Below are 25,368 nucleotides of genomic sequence, written 5' to 3' on the forward strand. Positions count from 1 at the left end.
TTTTACTTGAAAAAAACATTTTTAATGATATTTACATATAAACTGCTATTTTCATATAAAATTATTAAAATTTCATGCTCATATTGTCTAATTACTGAATATTTATTTAAAAATTCCAGGTATTTGCAGTTTAGACAATTTTTAATTATCTTGAAAAATGAAAAAAAAAATATGATGATTTAAAGTTGATGCCCCGTGCCACTTACTGGATTTTTTGCCAACCAAAACCAAATCACTGGTAATTGATGACATCACGAAGAAAATATTGTTTACAGCAAACTACTGGCTTTCATATTTCATCTTATTTTCACAAGAGTAATACGAGAATATAAACCACCATATAGGTAAGACATTATATAAAGTCCATTTTCTATTTTCACCATTAGTACATCATTGACCTTTAACTCCAAAGCTAAAGACGCTGCCGCTGTATGTTCTATTTTGGTGTTGAAGATTCCAATATAAGTTGTTGAAACGTCTTTATCGTTCAGATATACGGTGAACATCGCACCTGCAGTGTAAGATGTCATAGATAATGCAATATAGTACAAACCTTCTTTCTCACAAACGAAAGTTCCGTTGGTCTTGAAAAGGTCGATATTATTTATTCCATAGTTGTATTCAACATTACTGAACTTCAAAACCGTGTCTTTTCTGTAGTCTTTTGACTCGGGAAGAAAAGCAGTCAGTGCAACTGAAAAAAAAATAGGTGTAAAATCGAGTAAAAGTTGTATCTTATATGTGTTCTATATCCGTTTAAAGAAGTTCATTCTGAGGTTTTATTTTACACATCTTTAGTCTTTTTTGCACTTGGAATAAGATATTTGAACGCATAGACATCTATCCTGTAAACAATACACAATTCCACGGGTGTATCACTGGGGAAACGACAATTTTCTCTTAAAAAAGGGAATATAAAAATCATTATCAAGTGTCGTTTAAATTTATACCTATAATCCATGCCAGAGGTGTAGCATCCAAATCTTGATTGGAACGGCTAGAGTTGCATAGACACAGCTATAGACATAGACTTTTTATTTATAGTTGGACACATCACAAAAACATAAGCTCTGCCGGGCTTTTTACCGAGTTACAAACACATAAAATTGTTTATATTATTTACCTAGTGAAATACTTTTTTTTCAAATGATAAGAATTTTAGTGGCTTCAAGCTTTTGCCCCAAGTTCTGAAATTTTCGCGTCGCAAGGTTGCATTTCATTTGCGCAAAAGATCGGAACTAAGGGGGTTTTTAACGTCCTTGACTACCCTGTCGGGTCTCGCACGGACGGTCGGGAACATTTAATTTATTATATAGGAAATTACTGACCCATGACAGAGTCGGTGGGCGTGGGGGCTCTTTTGAGAATCTCTGGATCCGCTTCTGCTAACTAAAACTTTTCAGGACGATTTTAAGACGAATAAATGCACTACTAGATGGTCTGTGTCATGCTGTAAATGTAATCTCAGTGTTTTAGCTTCTAACATAAATGACTTATCCTGCTCAAAATCCAATCTCCACTTGCCCGTGGTGAGCAGGGGCACATTAATTTGTAAAAGATTATGAAGGTAAACTGAAAGTAAGAACATGTTATATTGAATACACCTGTTACTGGCGCAAATTAAATAATTTATTTTATTTTTTTTTTTTTTTTGGCGCAAATAAAATACTGATTGGCACAAAAGCAATGTGTCGATTTTTTAGGTGTGGTATCTCGTACCAACATAATATATAATAGTACAGCAACAGTCGTACATGCTGTACCTGCCGATGTATGTTACAACAAGTGATCATTTGCCGTCACAATGTCTATTTCAAACATGGTCGTTCTGTACATCAACTTACCCCTTTCAGTTGATTCTTCTAATTTGGCTTCCAGAGTTGATACTGTAGTATTCATGAATGTTTTATACACATCCAGATTTCTCTCTACAGTATCAATGTGTTTAGAACTCGTATTCATCTGTTGCTGAAGCACATTTAGCTCTTTCGTTGTTCTCGCGTCCAAAGCATTTATTGTTGACCTCGTCGTGAGCGTTTGGTTATACAGTGCCAAGAAATCTTGGCTTCTCACTTTGTCCTTCTGAAAGAGGAGGCCAGTTTGAGTTTCAAGATTACGAACATTTTGTTTCAGGCTTTGATAGTCAGAAAGTCCTTGGACATCTTTGAATTGGGAAATACTCAAAAATTGTCTTGCAAGTTCGACTGTTTTGTTTTTAACTGACTCAAGTTTTACTTCCTGCGAGCTCTGCTTTGTGTTGACAGCGCTTCTCAGTCGATCAACTTCGCTAATAACGACATTGTATTTCGTCTCCAAAACATCATACTTTTGCTGCAAGTTTAAGTGGTTTAACTCCAGTTCTTTATATTTGTGTTCAAAATCTCCTGCCTTCACACTAGAGCTGGAACTGTTGCTATTCGAGTTGCCACATTTTGCGGCACTAGCCTCTAAAGCATTGAATTTCTGTAAAATCTGTGACGTTAAAATGTTGAGTTTATTGTCGTCGTCGCGCTGAACCTGTTCGATTCGATAGTCAATTTGTCTCTTTTGGTCATAGAACGACGACAGCGACATGTACTGTCCTGTACCAGTCTGACCACCTCCTTGCGGGTTGTTACCGTCAAGCAGGAATCCATTTATAGAAGTAATAAGGAGCAAAGAAATTGTAAACAACATCGTGACAAACATTCGAGATTTTAATGCGTACATCAAATAAATGTCGGGTCATGAGATAGACTGATAACTTCAGACTTTATAAAGCGATAATTTAACATCATATATATTTGATGGTTGACCTACCGAGACCTGCTCCTATATATCAACGTGTTTATGTATTATTCGGGTTGCATATTTGATAGTGGAAGCAAGCCCCTGTAATCCGTCTATCACTCTTATCTGTCTTACGTCCGTCTGTCCGTCCGTCCCGGAATTCCATTTACATCATCCCAGCTACTAATTGTATATACATTTGTGATATACATACGATGTATGGATTCTAGGTACCTTCTGGGTTAACTTTTCGTTTAAGCCTAACTGATTGTTACAGCGCATGTTAACGATAGTAAAAAAATTGTCGAAAAATTCTTGAAATTCCGTTTACACTTTTCATGAGTTGTTCTTGGAAAATAGGAATATTTCAAAGATATACTAGTAACAATTTTCTAAAGAAAGAAAACCTTCCACACTTGGATTTCATACTTCGAGTAGATTTATGCCAAGCGCCATATTCGGAAAGCCAGAGGTGCAAAAGTAATCAAGGGAACCAAGATTCTAGCGGAAATCAAAAGAATGTAATCCGGGGACAAAGACCAGACATAGAAAACAGACAAACACAACAAAGAACAAAAAGTAACTAAAATAATATTCGTACAAATTAACAAAAGTAAATGAATAACTCGGACTCAACTAAAAACTGGGAGCATGGATCAGGTGCACTGGTAGGGTAAGCATCCCCTGCTTTTCTAGAAACACCCGCCGAGTTGCTCATAAAAAGTCAAGTTTATGCTTTTCAATAGAAAATCAAGAGAAAATGCTACTGTTACAAGCCGACCTGCATATATTTTAACATGCTTTATATCTTAGTATTTTAAAGGCTTCCATATTTTTTTTATTCTAGGCTTGATAATAGTTTAAATGGTCCCACGCAATCTTTCCCTTCTTCTGTGTTATGCTTTGCAGTTTGCTGTGTTGTGTTGTGAAGAATTTTAGATTGAATCAATTTGTTAAATTTAAATTAAGGACTGAGACAGATGTATGTGTTAAACAGTTAAACAAGAAAGTGTTTATGCAGATGAGAAATGTTCTTGTTTTTATTTTTGTTTGTTGTAAGGTTTAACATTGGGATAGTGGGTGTGAAACGGCAAACTATTTCACTGTAAACGTATGTATGCTCCACATTTGTAAAGGGTAAATTAAAATCCCACTACTGCCACCAAATGATATTAGTTGGCACTCTGTTGAAGATTAGGAGACTTTTGCACACTTGTAAAAAGTCACATTTATAAGGTTGGGCCATCATATTGAATCAATGCCAGTATTGCTTATTATGAGGTAAAAAATCCTGAAGTCAGCCGATAGAAACCATATAAACAACAGCTTGATACACCTTCATCATCTTTATTATCATTGTCTAAACATTTTACTAAGTTCATAACTTAAAAAAAAACCTACTTCAGCTTTACGATTGACATTCGGGAATGCAGAAACCCATATATGTTAACCGACGACCGACGTGGATTGTCATTTGTCAACTGGATCCAAATCTGATCTGCTGGTTTCAGTTCTAGCACCACCGAAGAATCAGCCGTATGTTCTTCTGGTCCTTTAAATACCCCAATATAAGTCACGGAGATAGGCATCCCATTATAATGGATAACATATTTCGTGCCAGAGGAGTATGAAGTCATAGATATCGAAATTAAGTAGAGTCCTTCCTTTTCACATATAAAGGTGCCATTAGATTTAATGATATCGAGGTTTGCCACACCATATGCATATGTAACACCGGTAAACTTCAAGGGATAGTTTGGTCTATAGTAGGACGTTGATCGGAAAAAGGCAGTTATACTCACTGAAATGTAAAAACACACATGTACTAGTCTTCATATTTTCATAATCGATCGGTGTCATCTATGTATTTAAGATTATTTACAATTAATCAACAATTAATATCAGGCTCATTAGACCGCAATTAATACAATTTTACATCAATCTCCTTATCATTGCATTTGGTTTTTAGAGAATAAAGAAAGTTTAAGTTAAGGTAGCCAGTCAGTCACTAAGTAGATTTGCATGTATTATTACTTTTTGTTTGTTTTAGATATCTGCGTTTCATTACAGGTCTATGATTATGTTTCATGATTAAGTCTTTAATTTCCTTCCCCTGTCCCTTTCATACGGAAAATTGTGTTGTTAAGTTGAATATATACACGACTACATGATTTTGTAAAAGACCACAGATTAGACTTAGAGCAGAGTCTAATATTGAGACCCTAACGGTGCAGTATAGTTTACCTTGTGACACATTAACTGTAAAAGGACTGCTGTAGCCCATACATCGGCCCCTCAATCACCAAATCTGACTCCATTGTTGACTCAATGTCAAGTTACCAGAAAAAAACTTACTTGTATTGAACGTATTTACCTGTTTCCGTTGCCTTAGACAAGCTGTTTCTAAAAGTCAATATGGTCCCATTTGTATTACTTTTATAGCATCCTAAATTTGATTCTATGATTTGGCTATGTTGGTTCGTTGAGTTCAAAGTTTGTTTGACAGTATTTAAATTTCTGGTTATTTTTCCATCAAGGTTATTCAAGAGCGTACCCGTAGTCAGTGACCTATCATACAGCGACAGAAAATCTCGACTTCGTGTCTTTTCACTCAGTATAAGCTTTTGCAGATTGCTGTCAAGCAAACGAACCTTCTCCTGCAAGCTGAAGTAGTCCTGTAATCCAGTGAAGTTCCTGAACTGGGAAAGTCCTGTAAACTGTTGCATAAGTTCCGCGGTTTGATTGTTCATACGCTCAATGTCTACATCAACGGCGTTCTGATTTGATTCTGTAGAATTTTCTAGTTTCTCTAAAGCACCAAGCAAAGAACTAAATTTATTTTCCAACATGTTTAGTTTATTTTTAAGATAGGTATTATTCGTTTCCAGTTCCATTAATTTACTATCCAAACCGTTTTGTGCCATAGACGTCCCATTTGAAGCCGTGTTTCCGAGCTTATTATCAAAAGCGATAAATTTTTGTTGTATCTGAGACGCAAGGATGTTGAGTTTGTTGTCGTGGTCACGTTGTAATTGGTCAATCCTGAAGTCGATTTGTCTTTTCTGGTCATAGAAAGTCGACAATGTCAAAAATTGTCCCGACGGACCATTCGATGGTTGCGAACTGTTCCCATCCAAGAGGAATCCAAGATTGGCTGGAAGGAAAAGTAATTGTAATATAAACAATAAAATCGCCATTTATCACTGTTACTAAATACTATGTGAAGAGATAACTTACAGTATAATCTCATATCTAATTCGTTGATGTATACTGATAATTACCTAACGCTTTGATGTCATAACAAAATGAATGTAAAACATGCCATCAATCAGCAACAACGAAACAATACAAGACACAAATAAAAAACAAATCAAAAATAAACAAATCAGAAACAAAACAAAAAAAAAACACAAAAAAAAACAATTTCAACAAATCAAATTCATTCATCTATTAAGTCACCTAACTGAAAGGTTACATTTGTATCAAGTCGACACAATTATAATTGACTTTATGTTACAGTCCCCCGATATTTTGCACTAGATTTATTAACTTTTACCGCAGTGTTTTGTTACTCATTTATTTATTTTTTATTTATTGTTTTCCCATCAGAAAAGGGGACAGTTTTATATTTGCGAGAAAGGGGAGAAAATTCTGTGTAGGGCATTTTTAGTAGTCCGTGGCGGATCCAGAGTTTTAGGTAAAGGCGGGGGGGGGGGGAGAGTTTCTTGATAGGATCACCAGTGAGGATCACCAGTGAGGATCACGAAGCGAGTGTTTTAGTCATGATTTAACACACACAATTTGTCAACAATTTTTGTTCTAAAAGGGGGTGGCCTTTCCCCTGGATCCGCCACTGGTAGTAATATAGCGTAATGGTTCCTTTAGGTGTAAAGTGCAAAGTTAAGGAATTTCTGTGTATTTCAAGCCATCCAAGAGTCAGTTCAAGGTGTATTACGTCCTTTATTGTCCAACTTAATCTAGGTATTGATGTTTCATTAATTTACATTTTTATCCCTTTCATTGAATTCTAACTAAAGCCTGTCAATTTAGTTAACTTCATTTTTGTCTCTTTCAGGTTGTCAAAATATTTTTCTCTGGAACACCATTCTGGTCATAATTTTGAAATTAACCATGTGCGTATGGCAATATGTATATGTCCAATACCTTTGATGTTTATTTTGCTTTCAACTGTGTTTTGACTGATTTCATAAATATTGAATAAGTATGGAAAGCCATTCATGCAATATATACATAACCAATTGAAATTTGTATATTAATTTGAAGGTAAAATTCCGTGTACTTATGGGGTCAATCTTTTTATTTTCAGTTTTGTATCCTTCATGGAAAGTGGAAGTATATCAACAATTCTGAAGACACTGGTTGTCGTGTCCTAATTTATAATCTTGTCAGGTTGTGTTGCATAGTCATGTCATATTATGGTAAGTCTGATTGGACCACTTGAGATAAACTGTATGGAGTACTAGAAACGCCATATTATATGCAGTGTAAAGACGTATACCCCTACCATATGGGGTTTATATTTTTTACCTTAACTATTTTTCCCTTTTCCATTGACAGTCAAAGTTGTCCTGGAAGATCCAGGAACCTTCATTCCCTTCTTTCAAATACTTTGAATTTATTAACTTGTTTTCACCTTGAATATAATTGAAATGCTGCTCACTTGAAATGGCCTGTGGCTTGTGAATTTCTTGTGTATTTGACATCAGTAAAAGTTGTTAAACACAATCAATGCGGCTTTTTTTAATTGGCAATTGACATCTTAGCAGATAATTTCCTTACAAAATGATTTAACAAATTCGAAAAGTTTGTAAAAGTTATATTGAGCTTATCGAAACAATTATAACTGACTTGATATTACAGTCCCCGACATGCAAAATATTTTTACGCTACCGCAGTGTTTTGGAGAGTTTAGTGGGAAAGGGGAGAATTATGTTTAGCAACTTTTTAAAATAATAAAAAAAAACAAAAAAAAAACGATAGACTACGAATGTCATTGTTTACAGTGTTATCTCCCCTGCATTCTCTGCATTTTACCATAGATTATTCCACGTGTGATATCAAGGATTTGCATCATCCTGTAAGTGTTGATGATGGAGAATAAAGAAAACAAAGAAGGGTAGGCGTAGTCATTTTATGGACTATCGGGGCTTTGTCCATCTATGTTTCATTCAGCTGAATTCGATTAAACGCGTCTGAAAAAAAGGGGGAGGTACATGTACTGAGACTGAGGCCTACATGTACTTACATTTTTGTACTAGTTTTATTTTAGCTGACTTTTAGGTTGTAAGTGCCGAGATGCAGTTAATAGAAGTGATTAGCTGCATAACTTAAAAGCTCTGTTGATTTGTGTACATTTACTGATTTATATTACTGTAATGCAGTACTCCAGTAGAGTTACTCTATAGTCTATGTCCATATCAGAGAAAATTTTAGATTTAAACAGTTAAAACACCTGTTTTGCTTCTCCTCAAGTGTTTTTACCTCAATTTACTAATTCCCTTTCTTTTAGTAAAGTTCTTCTCCTTCTGAGAATTGGGCAAAATGTGTTTAAGGTGTGGCACACGAAGGAAAAAAACACAGATGTTTTGTTGCATTATCCAAGTATTTATACCTCATACCCTCCAGAAACAACCATGAAAGTGTTTGTAAAATTTTCCTTTTTAAGATATTGACAGGTCAGATTTAATTGAAATTCACTATAAAATAATGGGGGAAAATTTTTCTGCACTTTTTCCTTATACATGTATAAGCAGTCATAAAATATATATGTAACAGATGCCTCAGGATAAATTTACCGGTAAATAGCTTTTCAGTTATTTTCTAGATGTATTAAATATATTTGGGGCAAAAAAAAAGAAATTGAGAATTATGATGTGTCACATGTTGCCTGATTCTTACACAGAATGGTACTTAATGCTATCCATTCTTAGAAATTATCAAACTTATTCTTGTCTAAAGTGAGGAGTACACATATTTTAAGCAATATTGGAAATGCAATCAATTATGGTGCTTTAAAGAGATTACTGGTTATAAAATTATTGCTTTTATTTGATATTTTTTATGTGTATTAAATTCATAATTCCTCTTTTCTGATAGAAAATAAAATGAAGAATGCTGACATCCGTGAATCATTTCATTAGCTATAAATATTTATAAACCATGAAGATAAACCTGAAAACTTGTGCGTAAAGACTTTCATGAAGGTTTTGTGTTATATTTAAAAGTTATGCAGGAAATCTCTGTTTGTTGTAGTTTGAAATAACACATCTCTTGGTTTACTGACTTCTTACTATAAATCATACATGGTCAACTTGAATTTGATTAATGATGGATTTTTACCCTGCAAAAAAGTTATGGGGTGTTGAAAGGAATTGCCTTCTCTGTAGATATATTATAAGTGAACCTCCTAAACCATTTAATAGATTTTCTTTAGATTTAGGTCCATGTGAACTATTTGATATATTTTATTGAATTGATAAAGGATGTGGATTAAATACATGCTTGAAGCAAAAGTCTTATTGGCTGTTGTTTTCAAAGGGGGTAATCCAACTTCAGGATTTAACATGCTACAAGCATGGGGTATATACAAATGTCTCAGAATGTGACGACTCTATTCACTACACTGCTCCATTGATCAAATTGATACAGGGAAGATATGTAAATGTATAGGAAGGTCTGCAAAATTCCCAACGATCTTAAGACTGTCAAATTTGCGATGCAAATATTTGGTCATTCCTTCCGCGGGACTCGAACTCGTACTGCTGTGACATCTTTGGCAACACCTCCTGCACAAAGTCCAGTGCACCAGACTACTCAACCAGCTAGGCTATTTTATATTATATATTATATAGCCTATCTGGTTGAGTGGTCTAGGACACTGGACTTTGTGGAGGCGGTGTTGCCTTAGATGTCACAGCGGTACGAGTTTGTGTCCTGCAGAGGGAATGACCAAAATAATTATTTTGTTTGTGCTGCATCGTCATGACTCGACGATCCGATACCCATTAAGTTTGCTGGTTGGCAGGTCCTTTAGACTTTATACCCTTTATAATTGGTACATGTACATGCATATATGTAAAGTCTTTGTAATGTGCTTTTACTATAATAATTTTTGATGTTTCTATCAAGGAAAAATGGTTTGTTAAAATGAACATGATGAAAATGATATATATCCAGATTATACACATGATTGATGTAGTTGCTGGTGCATGGATACATCTGTATAATGAGGGTAGTTAATCATTGTTAAATGGTACTGTGTCAATAGAAAAAGCACATAATGTCCAATGAAAACCTGTGATGCAAAAAGGAAATTAGTTATGAACTATGAATAATGCATTTTAGGTTGTAATGGGTTAATTTCATCATCTCATAGACATAATGTTACCATGTGATTCATTTTGTGATGTCATTAATGTTGTTAAATTTTGAATGAAAAAATAAATCAGAAGGAATGATATTATACTTCTTTAGTCTATTGAAAAAAAACGTGAGTACAAATGGTGCAGACTTGTATATAACACTGTGACACTTTGATTGACGTTGTTTCATTGACCTTAAAAAAATATTATAATCATTCCTTAACAGAAACGTTATAACTAAGGTAATCCCTAAAGAGATTATAACTAGGGTTGCGAATTTAAGCAAAAAAATAATAATGAAAAATATGTTGTTTTTTATACTACATGTAACATATGTAAGATTCCTGTTTTCCCTGTCCAGACTCTCTAATGTAAAATTCTTGGTTCCCTGTCCAGACTCTCTAATGTAAAATTCTTGGTTCCTTGTCCAGACTATCGAATGTAAGGTTCCTGTTTTCCCTGTCCAGACTCTCTAATGTTAAGATTCCTGTTTTCCCTGTCCAGACTCTCTAATGTTAAGATTCCTGTTTTCCCTGTCCAGACTGTCTAATGTAAGATTCCTGCTTCCCTGTCCAAACTCTAATGTAAGATTCCTGGTTCCCTGTCCAGACTCTCTAATGTAAAATTCTTGGTTCCTTGTCCAGACTATCGAATGTAAGGTTCCTGTTTTCCCTGTCCAGACTCTCTAATGTTAAGATTCCTGTTTTCCCTGTCCAGACTCTCTAATGTTAAGATTCCTGTTTTCCCTGTCCAGACTCTCTAAATGTAAGATTCCTGGTTCCCTGTCCAGACTGTCTAATGTAAGATTCCTGCTTCCCTGTCCAAACTCTAATGTAAGATTCCTGGTTCCCTGTCCAGACTCTCTAATGTAAGATTACTGTTTTCCCTGTCCAGATTTGACAGATTTTTTATCTTTCTGACCAAATGGCGTATTTTGTCATTTTTTTCAACAAGGAAATTTCTGCCAGGTTAAATGAAATTTTGTCTGACATTGCCTTGGTGAAACGCATTTCGCCGTAACTGCTGTCATATGCAGTTTTTTTAAACCAAGTGACCAGTCATTATTAGAACTAAGATATCTGACTGATTCATGTCTTGATAGGCAGTTTCCTCTTTTGTATCTCAAGTATTTTTATAATCTTTACATGTTGTCATGGTAAAGGTCAGTCTAGAAATTAACATTGTATTGCAGTGGTGAGGGTCAATCTAAAAAAGCCTTAAAGAAAGCCCAGAAAGCAGCAGAGAAAGAAGCTAAGAAAGAGGCTCGTAAACAGAATCAGGAACAGCAGGTTTGTTACATATAGTAGTTCATACTTACTGACTGAGGAATACTGTCAATGTATCATTTTTCGCAGTGTACTTATTTTCGCTATTTCTGCGGTGGACAGAAAATCACAAAAAATAGTAGGCATGAATTGGATTTTTTATCATCATACAACACAAATCACTTTTTTAAACCAAGAAAATTGATACCTGCGAATATGTTCATTTGACAGAATCCGTGAAAATAGGAAACCGCAAATATTAATACATTTACAGTAGTAAGTTTATTTTCCCTAAATATAGTCAGTAAGTGTTATATCATATCAAAAGAGATAATAGACACAAATTTATACCATAGACTGAAAGAGATAACGTACGAGGTCTCAGGAAATTAGTGACTCTTTATACCTATTTTAGTAGTCGCATACATAGCCATATTTTTTTTCACCTTTAGGTGACAATAGACATACAAATAAACCTGCCGACTTTGTACTGTCCATGATGTTTCTGTCGTCTGACGGAAATTTGAAGTCTCTGGACTCGACTTTGAAGAACTATGAATGCTGAGAATTCTGAATGGAGTGTAAAAATTCAAGCAAATGAAAATTCTGCATATATAATTATGCGTGTGGTCAAATAGTTTTGCGGAGGGCTAGTTTTTTGGCACGGAATTCATCAGAATAGTATAACTATTCACATAATTTTTGTAAAGAAAAAGTATACTGAGATATAAAAATATCCATTACGGTACCCATATTAGACCTCCTCCCCCCAAAAAAGTATTCATATTAATTACCATGTTTTTCAAAATAGGGTTTGTTGGTTATTTTTTTTGTCAGAATTTTTAATCAACAATGTACATGTAGTTATCCCCCACAGCAGAAGGTATAAAGTGATCAATGCTGATCAGTCATCTCTATTTTTATTTTATCAGAATATCCCATTTGAGATATTTGTATGACTTATTTGATTTTTATTCATTTATTGAAAATGTAAACCAGTGATATTACTGTACATAGTCACATCTATAAAGTTTTCAGCGTAAACTGACCCAAAGTCTTTTTTTTTTCCTGTAATCTTACCTTCAATTGTAAACAATCATTGTATTTTAATTCAAAAGCACCAGAAAATGAAAATAAAATCACAATTTAAAAAATTTTTTTTACAGGAAATCAACATTTTTTTTTAACTTGGATCAACCATCAATTGTGCCATTTGTGATTTACATGCATACTTTTAGTGTATTGAGATACCCCATTGAAGTTGTTCCATAATTAGGGGGGCATTGTTTAAATACCAGGTTAGTTTATATGAAATGGACAGTGTTGCTCAATAACAGTGAACTATTAAGAATTTCACAGAAATTAAAATGTTCTAAAATAACCTCTTTTCCATAATGACCCAATGATATTGTATGAGGTCTACTTGGATTTTTTCCAGACAATTGAAGGAGAAGATGTTTCAAAGGGTTTCTATGGTAACCTACCTCTAATTCAGTCAGCTGAAAAAATTGACAGAACTGTCCTAGATGTGAAAGAACTAATACCAAACTTAAAGGATAAGAAAGTTTGGGTCCGAGCTAGACTTCAGACAAGTAGAGCTAAAGGTGGGTTCAGTAATGTAGAGTAGCTGTGGGAAAATAATGGATATGGTGAAATGCAATAAAAATATATCGGCCTATAACCTAAATCCAAAATAGTAAATACATTAACAGATCACCAAAAGTTAGAAACAAGAATGGACAGGTAGAAAGGGGGGTCTAAGGACTGAGCTAAACTTCAGACAAGTAGAGCTGAAGGTAAGTTCAGTGTTACAGAACTTCTACGTATAAATGAGGATGAAGTGGATTACAGAAAAAAATAGGATATTAGTAGCATACATGTATATAACATAGACAAAGGTTTGATCTCAAGCTCTGATAGCATGCTTCATTATGGCACAGTATAGGGCACTCTGTTGATAATATGACAGGTTTTCCTGATTTTTAATCATATGTTACTTCAAACAAATATATAGCAGTTCATTGAAGTTTATTGATAGTAAATATTCTTCAGATTTTGATTATTTTAATTGCAGGGAAACAGTGTTTCTTTGTTCTTAGACAACAGAAATGGACGGTCCAGGCTTTAGTTTGTGTTGGGCCAAAGGTCAGCAAACAAATGGTTAAGTTCACAGCGGGGTAAGATTATAATGAAGTCAGAAAAAAAAACAACTTATATTTTCCATTTTGTTTATGCAATTAAGATTTTGTAACAATATCATGACTGCCTCTCAGTAGTTGTTTTAGTCAATATACTGCATATTTAAAACATACTGCTATGTTTTTATTATTGCAAAAAATATAAATTTATTGTTTTGCAATAATTTAAATTGACTTGCATAATTGGAGTATAAGTATAATGCATGGTAGTTTAAAATCAATTTGTGCCTTTTTAATGACATTCTTTGCTGACTGTTGCATGACCAACCATATCAACATATTACTCTTTAAGGAGGTCGACTGAGGGTAAGGGACACAACTTTTACAAATCATTAAAAGGTTTTGATTCATCTTTTTACATCATTCCCAGGTAAGCATCAAAGTAATTTGGACTGATTTCATTCTGTTTCAAATGAAAGCTTATAAGGCTTTAGTAAAATTGATTATGATACAAACATGTCATTGATTTCAAGAGTTATGTCCCTTACCCAAAGTCTACCTCTTTTATAGTACTCTTTAATAAAATAGTTACTTTTCCTGTTCACAGAATCAACAAAGAATCAATAATAGATGTAGAAGGTTATGTACGGACAGTAGACCAGAAGGTTGAGGCTTGCTCACAACAAGATGTCGAGTTACATTGTGAACAGGTCAGTATGTAAGGTTTTATTGTCAAAATCAAAGTGGAATGAACATATACTCACTCCTGTTTTAATCATTTAAAAACATGAAAAACCAGATTTGGTATGAATAGGAACCACACAAAATACAACAAATTGTCTGATGTTAATGATACATTCATTTACACCATGAAAACTGATTTGTTCAACGTGTCATAGTTTTCCTTTCCTTTTTCGTCTATTCTGGACTTGACTTTTTATGAGGAACTCTGCAAGAAAAGTAGCGGAAGCTTACCCTACTGGTGCATCTGGTCCATGCTCCCAGTTTGTAGTGGAGTCTGAGTTACTCATTTATTTTTGTTACTGTACATATTATTTCAGTTACTTTATGTTATTTGTTGTGTGTGTGTGTTTACTATGTTTGGTCTTTGTCCCTGGATTACATTTTTTGAATTCCGCTAGAATCTTGGTTCCCTTGAGTACTCATGGATATTCTAAGCAATGATTTCAAGTTGGGCTCAAAAATATATGTATGTGAGTTAAGGATGACCTGACATTACCTGCTTGGTAGGTTAATCTATTTGTTTTACACCAAAACTGTAGTAAATTTAAATTCACAGAAGCAGGGAGTACTAGGATACTAGAGAAAGGTGTAGAAACACATGAAAAAGAAAACAAAAGAATATCCCCACCTAACTAATTGACTTAAACACACATCTCTTAGGCTTTATTATGCCTTGTTTTATTTCAGGTATGGGTGGTGAGTTCAGCTGAACCTAGACTACCATTGTTGATTGAAGATGCTTCCCGTCCAGAGTCAGATGATGTAAGTACATGGACAGGTTTAATGATATCTCGAATATGCTGAATGGAGACAATGTCAGGCTTCTTCCAAAATTTGACTTGATTGAACATGACTAGGCTCTGATTTACTGGTCTCAAAACCAGTCATCAGAAAATGATTGAGACATCCTTTAAAATAGGCACACCAAACCACAGTTACTTTGATGTATCAGTTTAAGTGGATAATCAAATTCTCATCAGTTCATGGAATTTTGATTTTATTGATTTCATTATGGAATAAAAGTTTTTACTGTAAATTGTACAGTTCTATTTCAAATTTGAAATTGGGGTTTGACTGAATCAAGAACCCATGTAAGTTAGTACCTCACAAACAATAGTTCCTTTATAATACTGCAGAATCTCACAATATAAAGGAAATCCTGTTTTTGAGTAAGTAATATACTTACTTTCAACCCAGATACATTAGTTGCAGTAATACAAGCAATGATAACATTTCTAAAGTAAAATAGTTGCTACTTTTGAACACCTATACATATTCAAATGACATAAGGATATTTACTCTTTAACAATGATAGAACACATTTTCAAACTTGTCATAAGGTTTGCATGGAATAATTACTTGTATTCTAGGCTTTAGCAACAGTCAACCAAGACACAAGACTCGACAACAGAATCTTAGACCTACGTACCACAACAAACCAAGCTATTTATAGAATAGAGGCGGGAGTGTGTAGATATTTTAGGGAATATTTACAGGAACATGGTTTTGTGGAAATACATACACCTAAAATTATCTCCGGTAGGCTGTTGTTTTATTTGTAGATTTGTGTGCACATGAAAAACTTGGTTTAAAGGAATCATATGAAAAGTAGTACACATGGCAAATATAAGATCTTTTACAGACAGGTTAAATCACATTCAGTAAATGCTAGTTTTATTTGTTTGTTTGTTTGTTTTTTTTCGTTCTTTCACATTCAGAAAATGATTTAAGTGAGTTAAGCTTCTATGACAACTTATTGTCATAGGGATGGATCCATTTCAATATTCATGGTTCTCCAGCTTTGGTCAAACCACAAATTTAAAGTCTTAAACCTAAGCTACTTAATGTAAATTATGAACCAGTGATTATATCATATACCACAAAAAGCACAATAACAGTATTGATTACTTGATCATGATGACTCAGGCCCCATCAAACCAATACCCTTTTCTTTTGTTGGACAGGAAAATGATTTGGTTTGGCCTTAAGATCATTGGTTAAAAACTAAAACTAATAATTAATCTACCTGATTTCTTGTTTATACAGCTGCATCAGAAGGTGGAGCCAATGTATTTACTGTTTCATACTTCAAAGACAAGGCCTACCTGGCACAGTCTCCACAGCTGTACAAACAAATGGCCATAGCTGCTGACTTTGAGAAGGTCTACACTGTAGGACAAGGTACTCTATAAGCTGTAGAAGTAATTACTTTAAAGGAACCAGGTCCAAAACCTAAACTGCTACATTAGTTTAAAAAAATGTACATATTTAATGACTTATTCTATTGGCTGTGCATAATGAGTGAAGGTAATTATTGGTAGTAATCAGTACTTTTTGATTCATATGATTTAAGAACTGCTCAACCAAATCTAGAGTCGCCTGCGCATCAGGAATGATTGATTGATTGATTGATTGATTATTGGGGTTTAACGCCCAAGCAGCAATATTTCAGCTATACTCAGGCAATGAACATGAAATGGGTGATAAAATGAACATGAAATGATGATGAAAGAAGGGATGGGACACGAAGATAATAGGGTCGACAAATTTTGATTGCCACTAGAAAAACGGAGGGATGGGTAGGGTTGGGCAATTTAGCCTCCTGTGGCAAAGTGCAAAGGTTCCTACTCCTATCGAGTACCACAGCAGGGTTCTTTAACATGCGAAGAACATGGCATCTTTTCAAACACGGTGCACCACTAAGGTTTTGCGGTCAGGTTTTCCGTATTATAGCCTGACAATCCAGGCATGTAACATGCTAGGGCTACCCTATTCCACCACCTGGGGCACACAACTCAGTTGCTCTGTGGTCCACAACATGAATGAAGACAGAAATAATAGCGTCTGTGTGTGCACACTTGACTTTGTGGCAGTGGCAGATTTACCTGGGGATCTAAAGGGTTTTAGGCCCCCACCTTGCGTCTTTTAAAATTAATAATCATCACCATATAAATTACAAATGTTACATCTGGTCAGATGTGTTTCAACTAATTTTTTTCGCATCATATGTCACCCCTTAGTATGTTTATGACTACTGAAGAAATCTAAAACTTTTAACAGTGCTTTGATTAAGGATTAATGGTCAAGTTTAATCATAGCATATACCTACTGTATTTATTGTTTAGGGGTTAGGATCCTTTTTTCACTTAAAAAATGCTTGAATGTTTGAGTATAAATGGTCACAAGATCTATTTTCCCTCAAGTTATTATAACAATATATAACAAGGCAAAAAAGACAAGTATGTTATCTGTAAATCTGTATCCAATATCAGTTAACTTATTTCTGTTACAGTGTTTCGAGCAGAGGATTCCAACACACATAGACATTTAACAGAGTTTGTAGGGCTTGATTTAGAAATGGCCTTCAAGTACCATTACCATGAAGTTGTTGATGTCATTGGTGACATGTTTGTTCATATATTCAAAAATCTTAGAGACAAGTAAGTGTATTTGTGTAGCTAAAAATGTATAAAATTTCAAAAATCCTTAAGCAAACAAAAACTTCTCAGGCTTTCTTGTCTCTTTGTAGGATGTTTCATTTCCTATTTTCATCACAAAATAAAAAAATCAAAATCAGAACTTAAAGACACCTCCCTAATCATTTTGTTCTGGCTGTGAACAAAACACTATCTTTTATTTAGGGAAATGGAAAGGTAAAAAGGAATGCCCCTTATTGGTTTTTATTTTAAAAAACCCTGAGAACCAAAATATTAGCTATGATTTGCCTTAGATATGATTCTTTCTCAGACTTCACCTTCATAGGTTTGTAGTGGCAATGTCTTTTCTATTCATACTTTCATAGGCAAATCAAGGCCATCCTTATGTAATCAAAACTGAAAGAAAAAAATGTATGAATGAATGAAGCAGTACTCTCTACTTGATACTTTTTAAGTAAAAAATCTTTTGAGGGTATACCTCTACCTACCAACTGAAATAGATTTCTATATACATGTGCATGTATGAATAACAGTTGAATTTCTCAGACCTCTCTAACAACAGGAAAATTTACATGTATAATTGTTGTCCAACAATTCCATATAATTTTTATTGGAAATGTTTGGATCTCATTTATTGTCATCCAGGAATAATTTTTAAATGAGATCTTTAACAAGCTTTTCCAAAGCATTATTTTATTATTCTTTGGAGTTGGTAGTAATGTGGCAAATGATTTATTTACTTTTATTTCGAGAGAAAGAAAAAATCATGAAAATAAATTGCCACGAATAATTCTTTTCATTGTTATATACTGGTACATATTTAACAGAGTGTTTGCTTCAACTACTGTGTAGTGGGAAATTTCGCAAGTTTCTAATTTCACTATTTTCGAGAGCTTTGGGGAATCATGAAAATTAAAGTTTACCAATTTTACGTTCTGATATTTTACATATGATTTTTATTTCATTAAATCTGAAAATCTAATTCCTCTGTTCATAGAGCAAATAGCTAAAACATGATCAGTTATAGGGTAGCAGCAAAATCTGAAAATAAGTATCCATGGAAATGAATAGGTTTACAATACTATGTAGTCCTTGTTGTACAAATGTTTATTAATGGTATTAATGCATAATAATTAGATTAACTGTGCACCACATTAAAATATGCCCATACCCATGATGTTTTATGAGTCAATTAAACACATCTATGAGATATTTATATAGACCCTACCCACAATTAAGTGGATTACTTTTATTGATAACGTCATATTGTTTTTTTCTATGAATGTTTAAAATGGAATAGAAATAAAATAGAAAAAACATACGAAATGTGATTATAAGAATTGAGTGTTTCATTTATGATGTTTCATCAGCTTGTAAAAGCATTGACTGGATCACATTTTGAACACATGAAGTTCTAGCATGCTTCATTGCTTTTGACAACTCATTTCCATGCCAATTAAACATAAAAAATGAATCCTTCAATTCTTATATAAATCACAATTGGACATGCTATTGAATTATAATATGATATACTGATGAATATAAACATATTGATATATTAAATGTATATCATCCTTTTCAGTCTCCAAGAAGAAATAGCTACTGTATGTAAACAGTACCCATCTGAACCATTCAAGTTCCTGGAACCAAGGTCAGTGTGACACAGATTCCAGTTGTGGAAAGGCACAATTAATGGTTGAAAATTGAATTTAGAGAAGACCCATGTTTGCTTTTTCTATTTATTTCAAGAAACTACTGTAAACCATCAAATTTTTGCGCAGTTTTATTTTCACTATTTTCGCCGTAAGAGCTGCAAGGTGAAAATTAAACTGTCGTGAATATTTTCTTAGAAGAACATTAAGATACAATTTAGGAAAGATTGTGAATTAAAAATTGTGAGAATGTAGATTTATCGCAGAACCAACGAAAAAAAGACTGCTCAAAAATTTCCCAGGATACAGTAAATTTAAAAATAGCAATCTTTATGTAACTGGCCAAATATTCCTCATGAACTTAGTCAGACTAAAAAAGGAGTACTGGACAGACACTTAATTCCAACCAATACATGGATGTCATGCAAGAATATCAGTGACGTTAATTACTCTGAGTAAAATGTACTATAGACTTTGAAATGCTTTTATTTTTTATTTTTTCATCTGAATGACTTATGGTGGTTCCTATATGGTTTCTAGGGAGGGGAGTCGGGGTCATCACCAAGTGAGCTTTGCTCAATTTTTGTAGTTTAAAAATGGCACTTTTTTAATAAGTCAGCTTATGAAGAGTTTACCTTGATTCAGATTTTATTAAATATTTTTCAGTTTGGTGTTAAATTACAAGGAGGCAGTAAGGTTACTACAGGAGAATGGTGTTGAAATGGGTGATGAAGATGACCTGAGTACACCTGCAGAAAAACTCCTGGGGAGACTAGTTAAACAAAAGGTAAATGAGACATCTGGGTAAACTAATAAAACAAAAGGTAAATGAGACTTCTTTGGGAGACTAGTTAAACAAAAGCTAAATCAATCTCCTGGGGAGACTAGTTAAACAAAAGGTGAATGAGACTTCTTGGGAGACTAGTTAAACAAAAGCTATCTCAAACTCCTGGGGAGAGTAGTTTAACAAAAGCAATCTCGAACTCCCCATAACAAAAGCAATCTCGAACTCCTGGGGAGACTAGTCAAACAAAAGCTTTCTCAAACTCCTGGGGAGACTAGTCAAACAAAAGCTATCTCAAACTCCTGGGGAGACTAGTCAAACAAAAGCTATCTCAAACTCTGGGGAGACTTGTCAAACAAAAGCTATCTCAAACTCCTGGGGAGACTAGTCAAACAAAATCTAAATCAAGGTTACAGTGAGGGATTAATGATTGATGGTAGATGGGTAGCAGATTATTACAGTAAAAAGATGATAACAAATATTCCTTTAAATGGTTATACAGCTGTATCTCACAATGACATCAAGTTTTAGTCTTGGCTAGATGTTATTTTACTATGAATAATAAATAAGTGAAAAGAAAGACATTTTTAAGGTTTAAAGGAACAAAATACAAAGAAAAGACATGTAAAATGTTATGATACAAACAAAAGGAAGGAGAGTTTCCTAGGTTGATATTATCTTTCATTAAGCAAGAAATAATTGACATCCTACTAATAATTAAGAGACAGTTATTTCTGTTCTTGGACTTCCTTTGAAACAGAAGAGCTAAACAATGATTTAGAGATTCTTAAATGTTTTAACACATGTTCTTTTCATTTGTAGAATCATTTAATACATTGTGTATTCTAATTTTCAGTATGACACAGATTTCTTTATACTAGACAAGTTTCCATTGGCTGTACGTCCATTTTACACCATGCCTGATCCCAAAGATAAGGTAAGGTTCATCTTTGAGAGCTGACTGTAATGGAACTATGAGATGACTGACAATATTCTAACCTTAATAGATATCATATTCTTTTAATACAACCATCTTTTGATTGAAGTATTATGGTAAACTGTAGTCCATTCAAACATAGTAGAATAACTAGAAAGCACTTGGGAGGAATTTCAATAATTATTTCGTACACTTTTCATTGGAGGAAGCTTCTTGCTGTTTTTTATTAATGTCTTATTTTTCAGATCATTGATGCACTTTAAAGCTGTTTAATTAATAAAAAAAAAACAAATTTTAAAATTGAGTGAAAATAATAAATCACATCCGCACAAAGAAGTGGAGTATACATTAATATAATCATCCTGTCTGTCTGATGTCTGTCAGTCTGTCCACAAATCTTGCAAATGCAACTTATCTTAAACATTTTCAGTGATTTTCATAAAACTGTGTAGTAAGGTTTGGCATCATACGTACATGTACACGAGGGATGGAAATTATAATCAGATGTCTTCAAAATGAGTTAATCCAACTTACTGGTTTCAAATGTTAACATGTTGAAAGTGTAACTTACCTTAAAAACCTCAATGGAATTTGATGAAATTATAGAGGAAGATTAGGCATCACATGCAGAAGGGCATGAAGGGAAATAGTGTTACTTATTATTGTATCTCAGGAAAGGGAGATAATCTAACTTAGTGGTTTTACATGATTAGGGAAGGGAGTATTCTTTTAATGAGTTGTTAATGGTATCTACATGTAGTTTCTATTATGTCTTTCAATCCTTACTTAGATTAGCATCATGATATTACCTGACTCCAATCCTTACTTAGATTAGCATCATGATGCTACCTGACTCCAATCCTTACTTAGATTAGCATCATGATGCTACCTGACTCCAATCCTTACTTAGATTAGCATCATGTTACCTGTCTCCAATCCTTACTTAGATTAGCATCATGATATTACCTGACTCCAATCCTTACTTAGATTAGCATCATGATATTACCTGACTCCAATCCTTACTTAGATTAGCATCATGATATTACCTGACTTGCACTAAAGAAAGAGAACAGTATTAACATAAATTCTATTCCACAATAACAAAGGTGATCTTTATGTGTGCATATATTTATTTTAAAGGTGTATTATTATTTTAGTTGTCCTTATTGCAGAAATGGTCAAATTCGTATGACATGTTTATGAGAGGAGAAGAAATTCTCTCTGGAGCTCAGAGAATTCACGATCCTGAATTTTTAACAGAAAGGGCAAAGCTCCATGGAATAGGTTTGGTTTTTAGTCATTGTTACATTTTATTCAGAAATGATCAGTTCGATGTAATTTTGCCATTTGCCAGTCACCATTGCTTTGAAATGATGTTTACTGGGGGTCAAAAAGAAGGAAGATTTTTTAATAACATTCGAAAAATATATTTATGTATTAAATATGAATATTTTATTAGATAAGCCATATTTGAAATTAATTAAGTTGTCCAAAAAAAAGTTTTTTTGGCATCATTCTTATAATTATTTTCATTATTAATATTACATAGGTCATACTGATTTTAATTTTGAAAAATATCCTATATTTCAGATCTACAACATATAAAGTCTTATATAGATTCCTTCAGATATGGAGCCCCACCTCATGCTGGAGGTGGTATAGGTCAGTATTTAACCAGGAATACTAAGATAGGGTCATATATACTACCCCACAAACAAAGTTGGTGGAGTATATAGGAATCACTCTGTTTGTCTGTCAACATTTCTTGTAAGAGCAATTCCTCCTAAACTGTTCAAGGAGGATTTTGATGAAAATCTATAGAAAGGTTTAGTCTCATATGCTAATTACTGTCCAACTTTAACAGGGATCAGATTCTTTTAGAAGACTTTTCACATAATAATCATTAATAGCCATGTGTAATTTTTGTTTATGCATAAATCATCCTTATTTTATTTTATATTTGTTAAGGAAATCTTTGAACATTTTTCAAATAAAAAGAATGTAAATATTTGTAGGACAATTAAAAAAACCCATTTTTGTATCATAAACTTGCCATACTGTTATGTATATTGAGAAAGCAACCATGTTATACCTGAGTTAATTGTTATTTATATTTTCAGGAATGGAGAGAGTAACCATGTTATACCTAGGACTAGATAATGTCAGGAAGACGTCTCTGTTCCCACGTGACCCGAAACGTATCACACCATAGACTTGTTTAGCTACTTATTTATTATTTTCAAACTTTTCTATCTGCAATAGATACAATGATCTTCAATAAACTTGTTAAAGAATGTAGTCTACTTGTCAATGTACTGCTACACAAATAATGTAATGGGCAACTTTTTGAAACTCACTTACACAGTTCCTGATTCAATTAGTGCAACTACTTGACGTATCAATGATGGCTGATTGAATAATCACTGACAGATTGATAACCAATGACAGATCTGATCTTATTTTTGTTATGTAAAATGACAGATAATTGGTTCATATAAATTTATATGTGTGAACCTACTGATCGATAGGTCATTTTTACCTAAATGAAAACCTTTCTACTGTTCTTTTGGGGAACAGAAAATCTACAACTTTCTGAAAGTTACAGTGACTATTGTCAAAATTATTTAGAAAACCTAGTATTCAAACCCCAAAATTTGTGTTTCAATCTCATTTCTTTGATTAGTGTAACAGTAAATCTGACAAAAGGTGTTAATTGCTGTCTAAATGGGTTAAGGAATGTTTTATAACAGGTAAATAATCACCGAGAAGCAATCAGCTGATCAGGGTTATCGATGATGATTGAACTTTAAAAAAATGGATCCTGATTGGATATATCACCATTTCATGGACAGCCAATCATTTTCTAAAGATTAATTTCTACCGCACAATTAGTTTGACAAATACTGTCAATTTAACAGGTCTACATTTAGTAGACCATGCTAGTTACCTACCTTAAAATATTTTCTATCCTTTTTAGCTCACATTGCCATCCTGTGGTGTCTGTCGTTGTTGTCATTGTTAACAATTTTACAAAACTCTTCTCCTCTGGCACTACTTGACCGATTGAAACAAAACTTGGTATGGATGTTCCTTGGGGTATCCTACATAGAATTGATGTGGGGATTTTTGGTCTGTCAAAAAACATGGCTGCTGTTACTAAAAATAGAACATGGTGGTCAGACAGTAGTTTTTCTCATTTATCCTTAAACCATTAGGTTTAGCTAAATTCTGACCTAGGTAAAGTGTTCAGCATGATAAGATTTATCGATGGTCAGATGTTCGTTTTAATCTGTTTAGCCATGTTGGAGTTATTGCCTTTTTTTTTTAGGTTTTTTGCTATTTTTAATGTTATTTCTTTCAAAAATCTCACCTCTGACACTACTTGACCAATTGGAACCAACTTGGTATGAATGTTTCTTGGGGTAGTTATATAGGAAATACTGTTCCTTTGAAATAGATCCATTTGGAAATTTGTTAGCAGCATTCTTGAATTTTTGTTGCATGTCCCCAATTTACCTCATGATAAGCAGTTACCATTAATACTGAAAAAAATATCAACATTACCTTTGGAAACAGGATGTAAAAGAAGAAAAAGAAGGCATTTTTCCAAATTAAGGGCCCTCAAAGTGCGTGAACATTTATAAACAATTATATGACATTACATACACTATAACATACATGTTTAAACAAGATATATAATATGCTGGCATTGTCCTTTTGCGCCATTTGGATATAAAATCTTAGTTAAATTGCGCCAAAAAAATATTTGAAAAAAGTAAAAATCTAAAGTAAAATGATCATAAAGATCTTCAAGTAGTTTAAAGTAAAGAAAATGAATTAGAAATGAAAAATTATATATATATATATATACAGACCCTTCTATAAGTTTACGTTATCTTCCCTGTATCAATTTGATCCGATGGAGCAGTGTAGCGAATAGAGTCGTCACATTCTGTCCGGAATAAAAACCAAATGTAGGTTACAGACCACCAATTCAACCAATGAGCATTTAGAAGGTACGCAAAAATAGTCCTACGCAGAAATTACCCCTGTTTCTCATAGTGCTGTGAAAAAAGTTCTCATCTTATTTAAAAATTTTAAACAGTTTCTGAAAGGAAACACATTTCTGTACATTTTATAGGTGCATTTTGCTTCTTGTGATGTGAAGCCTAATCTCCATAATGATTTTTAAATATACCCCTATCTTGTGAAAACACTGGGATTTCCCATGCTATTTATAGACCCTTCACTTCCGGTGAC

General features: G+C 33.6%; 3 protein-coding genes across 3 annotated transcripts; 1 reads left to right on the forward strand and 2 right to left on the reverse strand.

The window, feature by feature from the left end:
• Positions 1 to 148: 148 nt before the first annotated feature.
• On the reverse strand, positions 149 to 2,727 carry LOC148613095 (uncharacterized). The gene is made up of 2 exons (XM_088595129.1): positions 1,845 to 2,727; positions 149 to 694 (listed from the first exon to the last, which is right to left on the reverse strand). The coding sequence occupies exons 1-2, from the start codon at positions 2,707 to 2,709 to the stop codon at positions 297 to 299; spliced, it is 1,263 nt and encodes a 420-aa protein (XP_088451255.1). The 5' UTR covers positions 2,710 to 2,727; the 3' UTR covers positions 149 to 296.
• A 1,373-nt stretch (positions 2,728 to 4,100) lies between these two features.
• On the reverse strand, positions 4,101 to 6,002 carry LOC148613096 (uncharacterized). The gene is made up of 2 exons (XM_088595130.1): positions 5,144 to 6,002; positions 4,101 to 4,570 (listed from the first exon to the last, which is right to left on the reverse strand). Exons 1-2 carry the CDS (start codon positions 5,964 to 5,966, stop codon positions 4,167 to 4,169), a joined length of 1,227 nt encoding a protein of 408 aa, XP_088451256.1. The 5' UTR covers positions 5,967 to 6,002; the 3' UTR covers positions 4,101 to 4,166.
• A 1,794-nt stretch (positions 6,003 to 7,796) lies between these two features.
• LOC148613097 (aspartate--tRNA ligase, cytoplasmic-like) lies at positions 7,797 to 23,402 on the forward strand. Its single transcript, XM_088595131.1, has 15 exons — positions 7,797 to 7,906; positions 11,344 to 11,440; positions 12,855 to 13,020; positions 13,491 to 13,593; positions 14,162 to 14,264; positions 14,986 to 15,060; positions 15,669 to 15,837; positions 16,345 to 16,479; positions 17,591 to 17,738; positions 19,318 to 19,386; positions 20,054 to 20,174; positions 21,028 to 21,108; positions 22,281 to 22,392; positions 22,699 to 22,770; positions 23,229 to 23,402. Exons 1-15 carry the CDS (start codon positions 7,878 to 7,880, stop codon positions 23,318 to 23,320), a joined length of 1,572 nt encoding a protein of 523 aa, XP_088451257.1. The 5' UTR covers positions 7,797 to 7,877; the 3' UTR covers positions 23,321 to 23,402.
• The last annotated feature ends 1,966 nt before the right edge of the window (positions 23,403 to 25,368 follow it).

The sequence above is a fragment of the Perna viridis genome, chromosome 7, assembly GCF_037379345.1.
Source record: "Perna viridis isolate PV_CMFRI_1.1 ecotype Kerala chromosome 7, ASM3737934v1, whole genome shotgun sequence".
In the NCBI taxonomy this organism is placed as follows: domain Eukaryota; kingdom Metazoa; phylum Mollusca; class Bivalvia; order Mytilida; family Mytilidae; genus Perna; species Perna viridis.

Excerpts from the sequence above, each read along its gene's own strand:
- LOC148613095 (XM_088595129.1), bottom strand. The coding sequence starts at position 2,709 with ATGTACGCATTAAAATCTCGAATGTTTGTCACGATGTTGTTTACAATT. Across the intron at positions 695-1,844 it reads AGAAGAATCAACTGAAAGGG|TTGCACTGACTGCTTTTCTT; the intron begins GTAAGTTGATGT and ends TTTTTTTTTCAG.
- LOC148613096 (XM_088595130.1), bottom strand. The coding sequence starts at position 5,966 with ATGGCGATTTTATTGTTTATATTACAATTACTTTTCCTTCCAGCCAAT. Across the intron at positions 4,571-5,143 it reads GTCTAAGGCAACGGAAACAG|TGAGTATAACTGCCTTTTTC; the intron begins GTAAATACGTTC and ends TTTACATTTCAG.
- LOC148613097 (XM_088595131.1), top strand. The coding sequence starts at position 7,878 with ATGATGGAGAATAAAGAAAACAAAGAAGG. Across the intron at positions 17,739-19,317 it reads TTCAAAAATCTTAGAGACAA|TCTCCAAGAAGAAATAGCTA; the intron begins GTAAGTGTATTT and ends CATCCTTTTCAG. Across the intron at positions 19,387-20,053 it reads TTCAAGTTCCTGGAACCAAG|TTTGGTGTTAAATTACAAGG; the intron begins GTCAGTGTGACA and ends AATATTTTTCAG.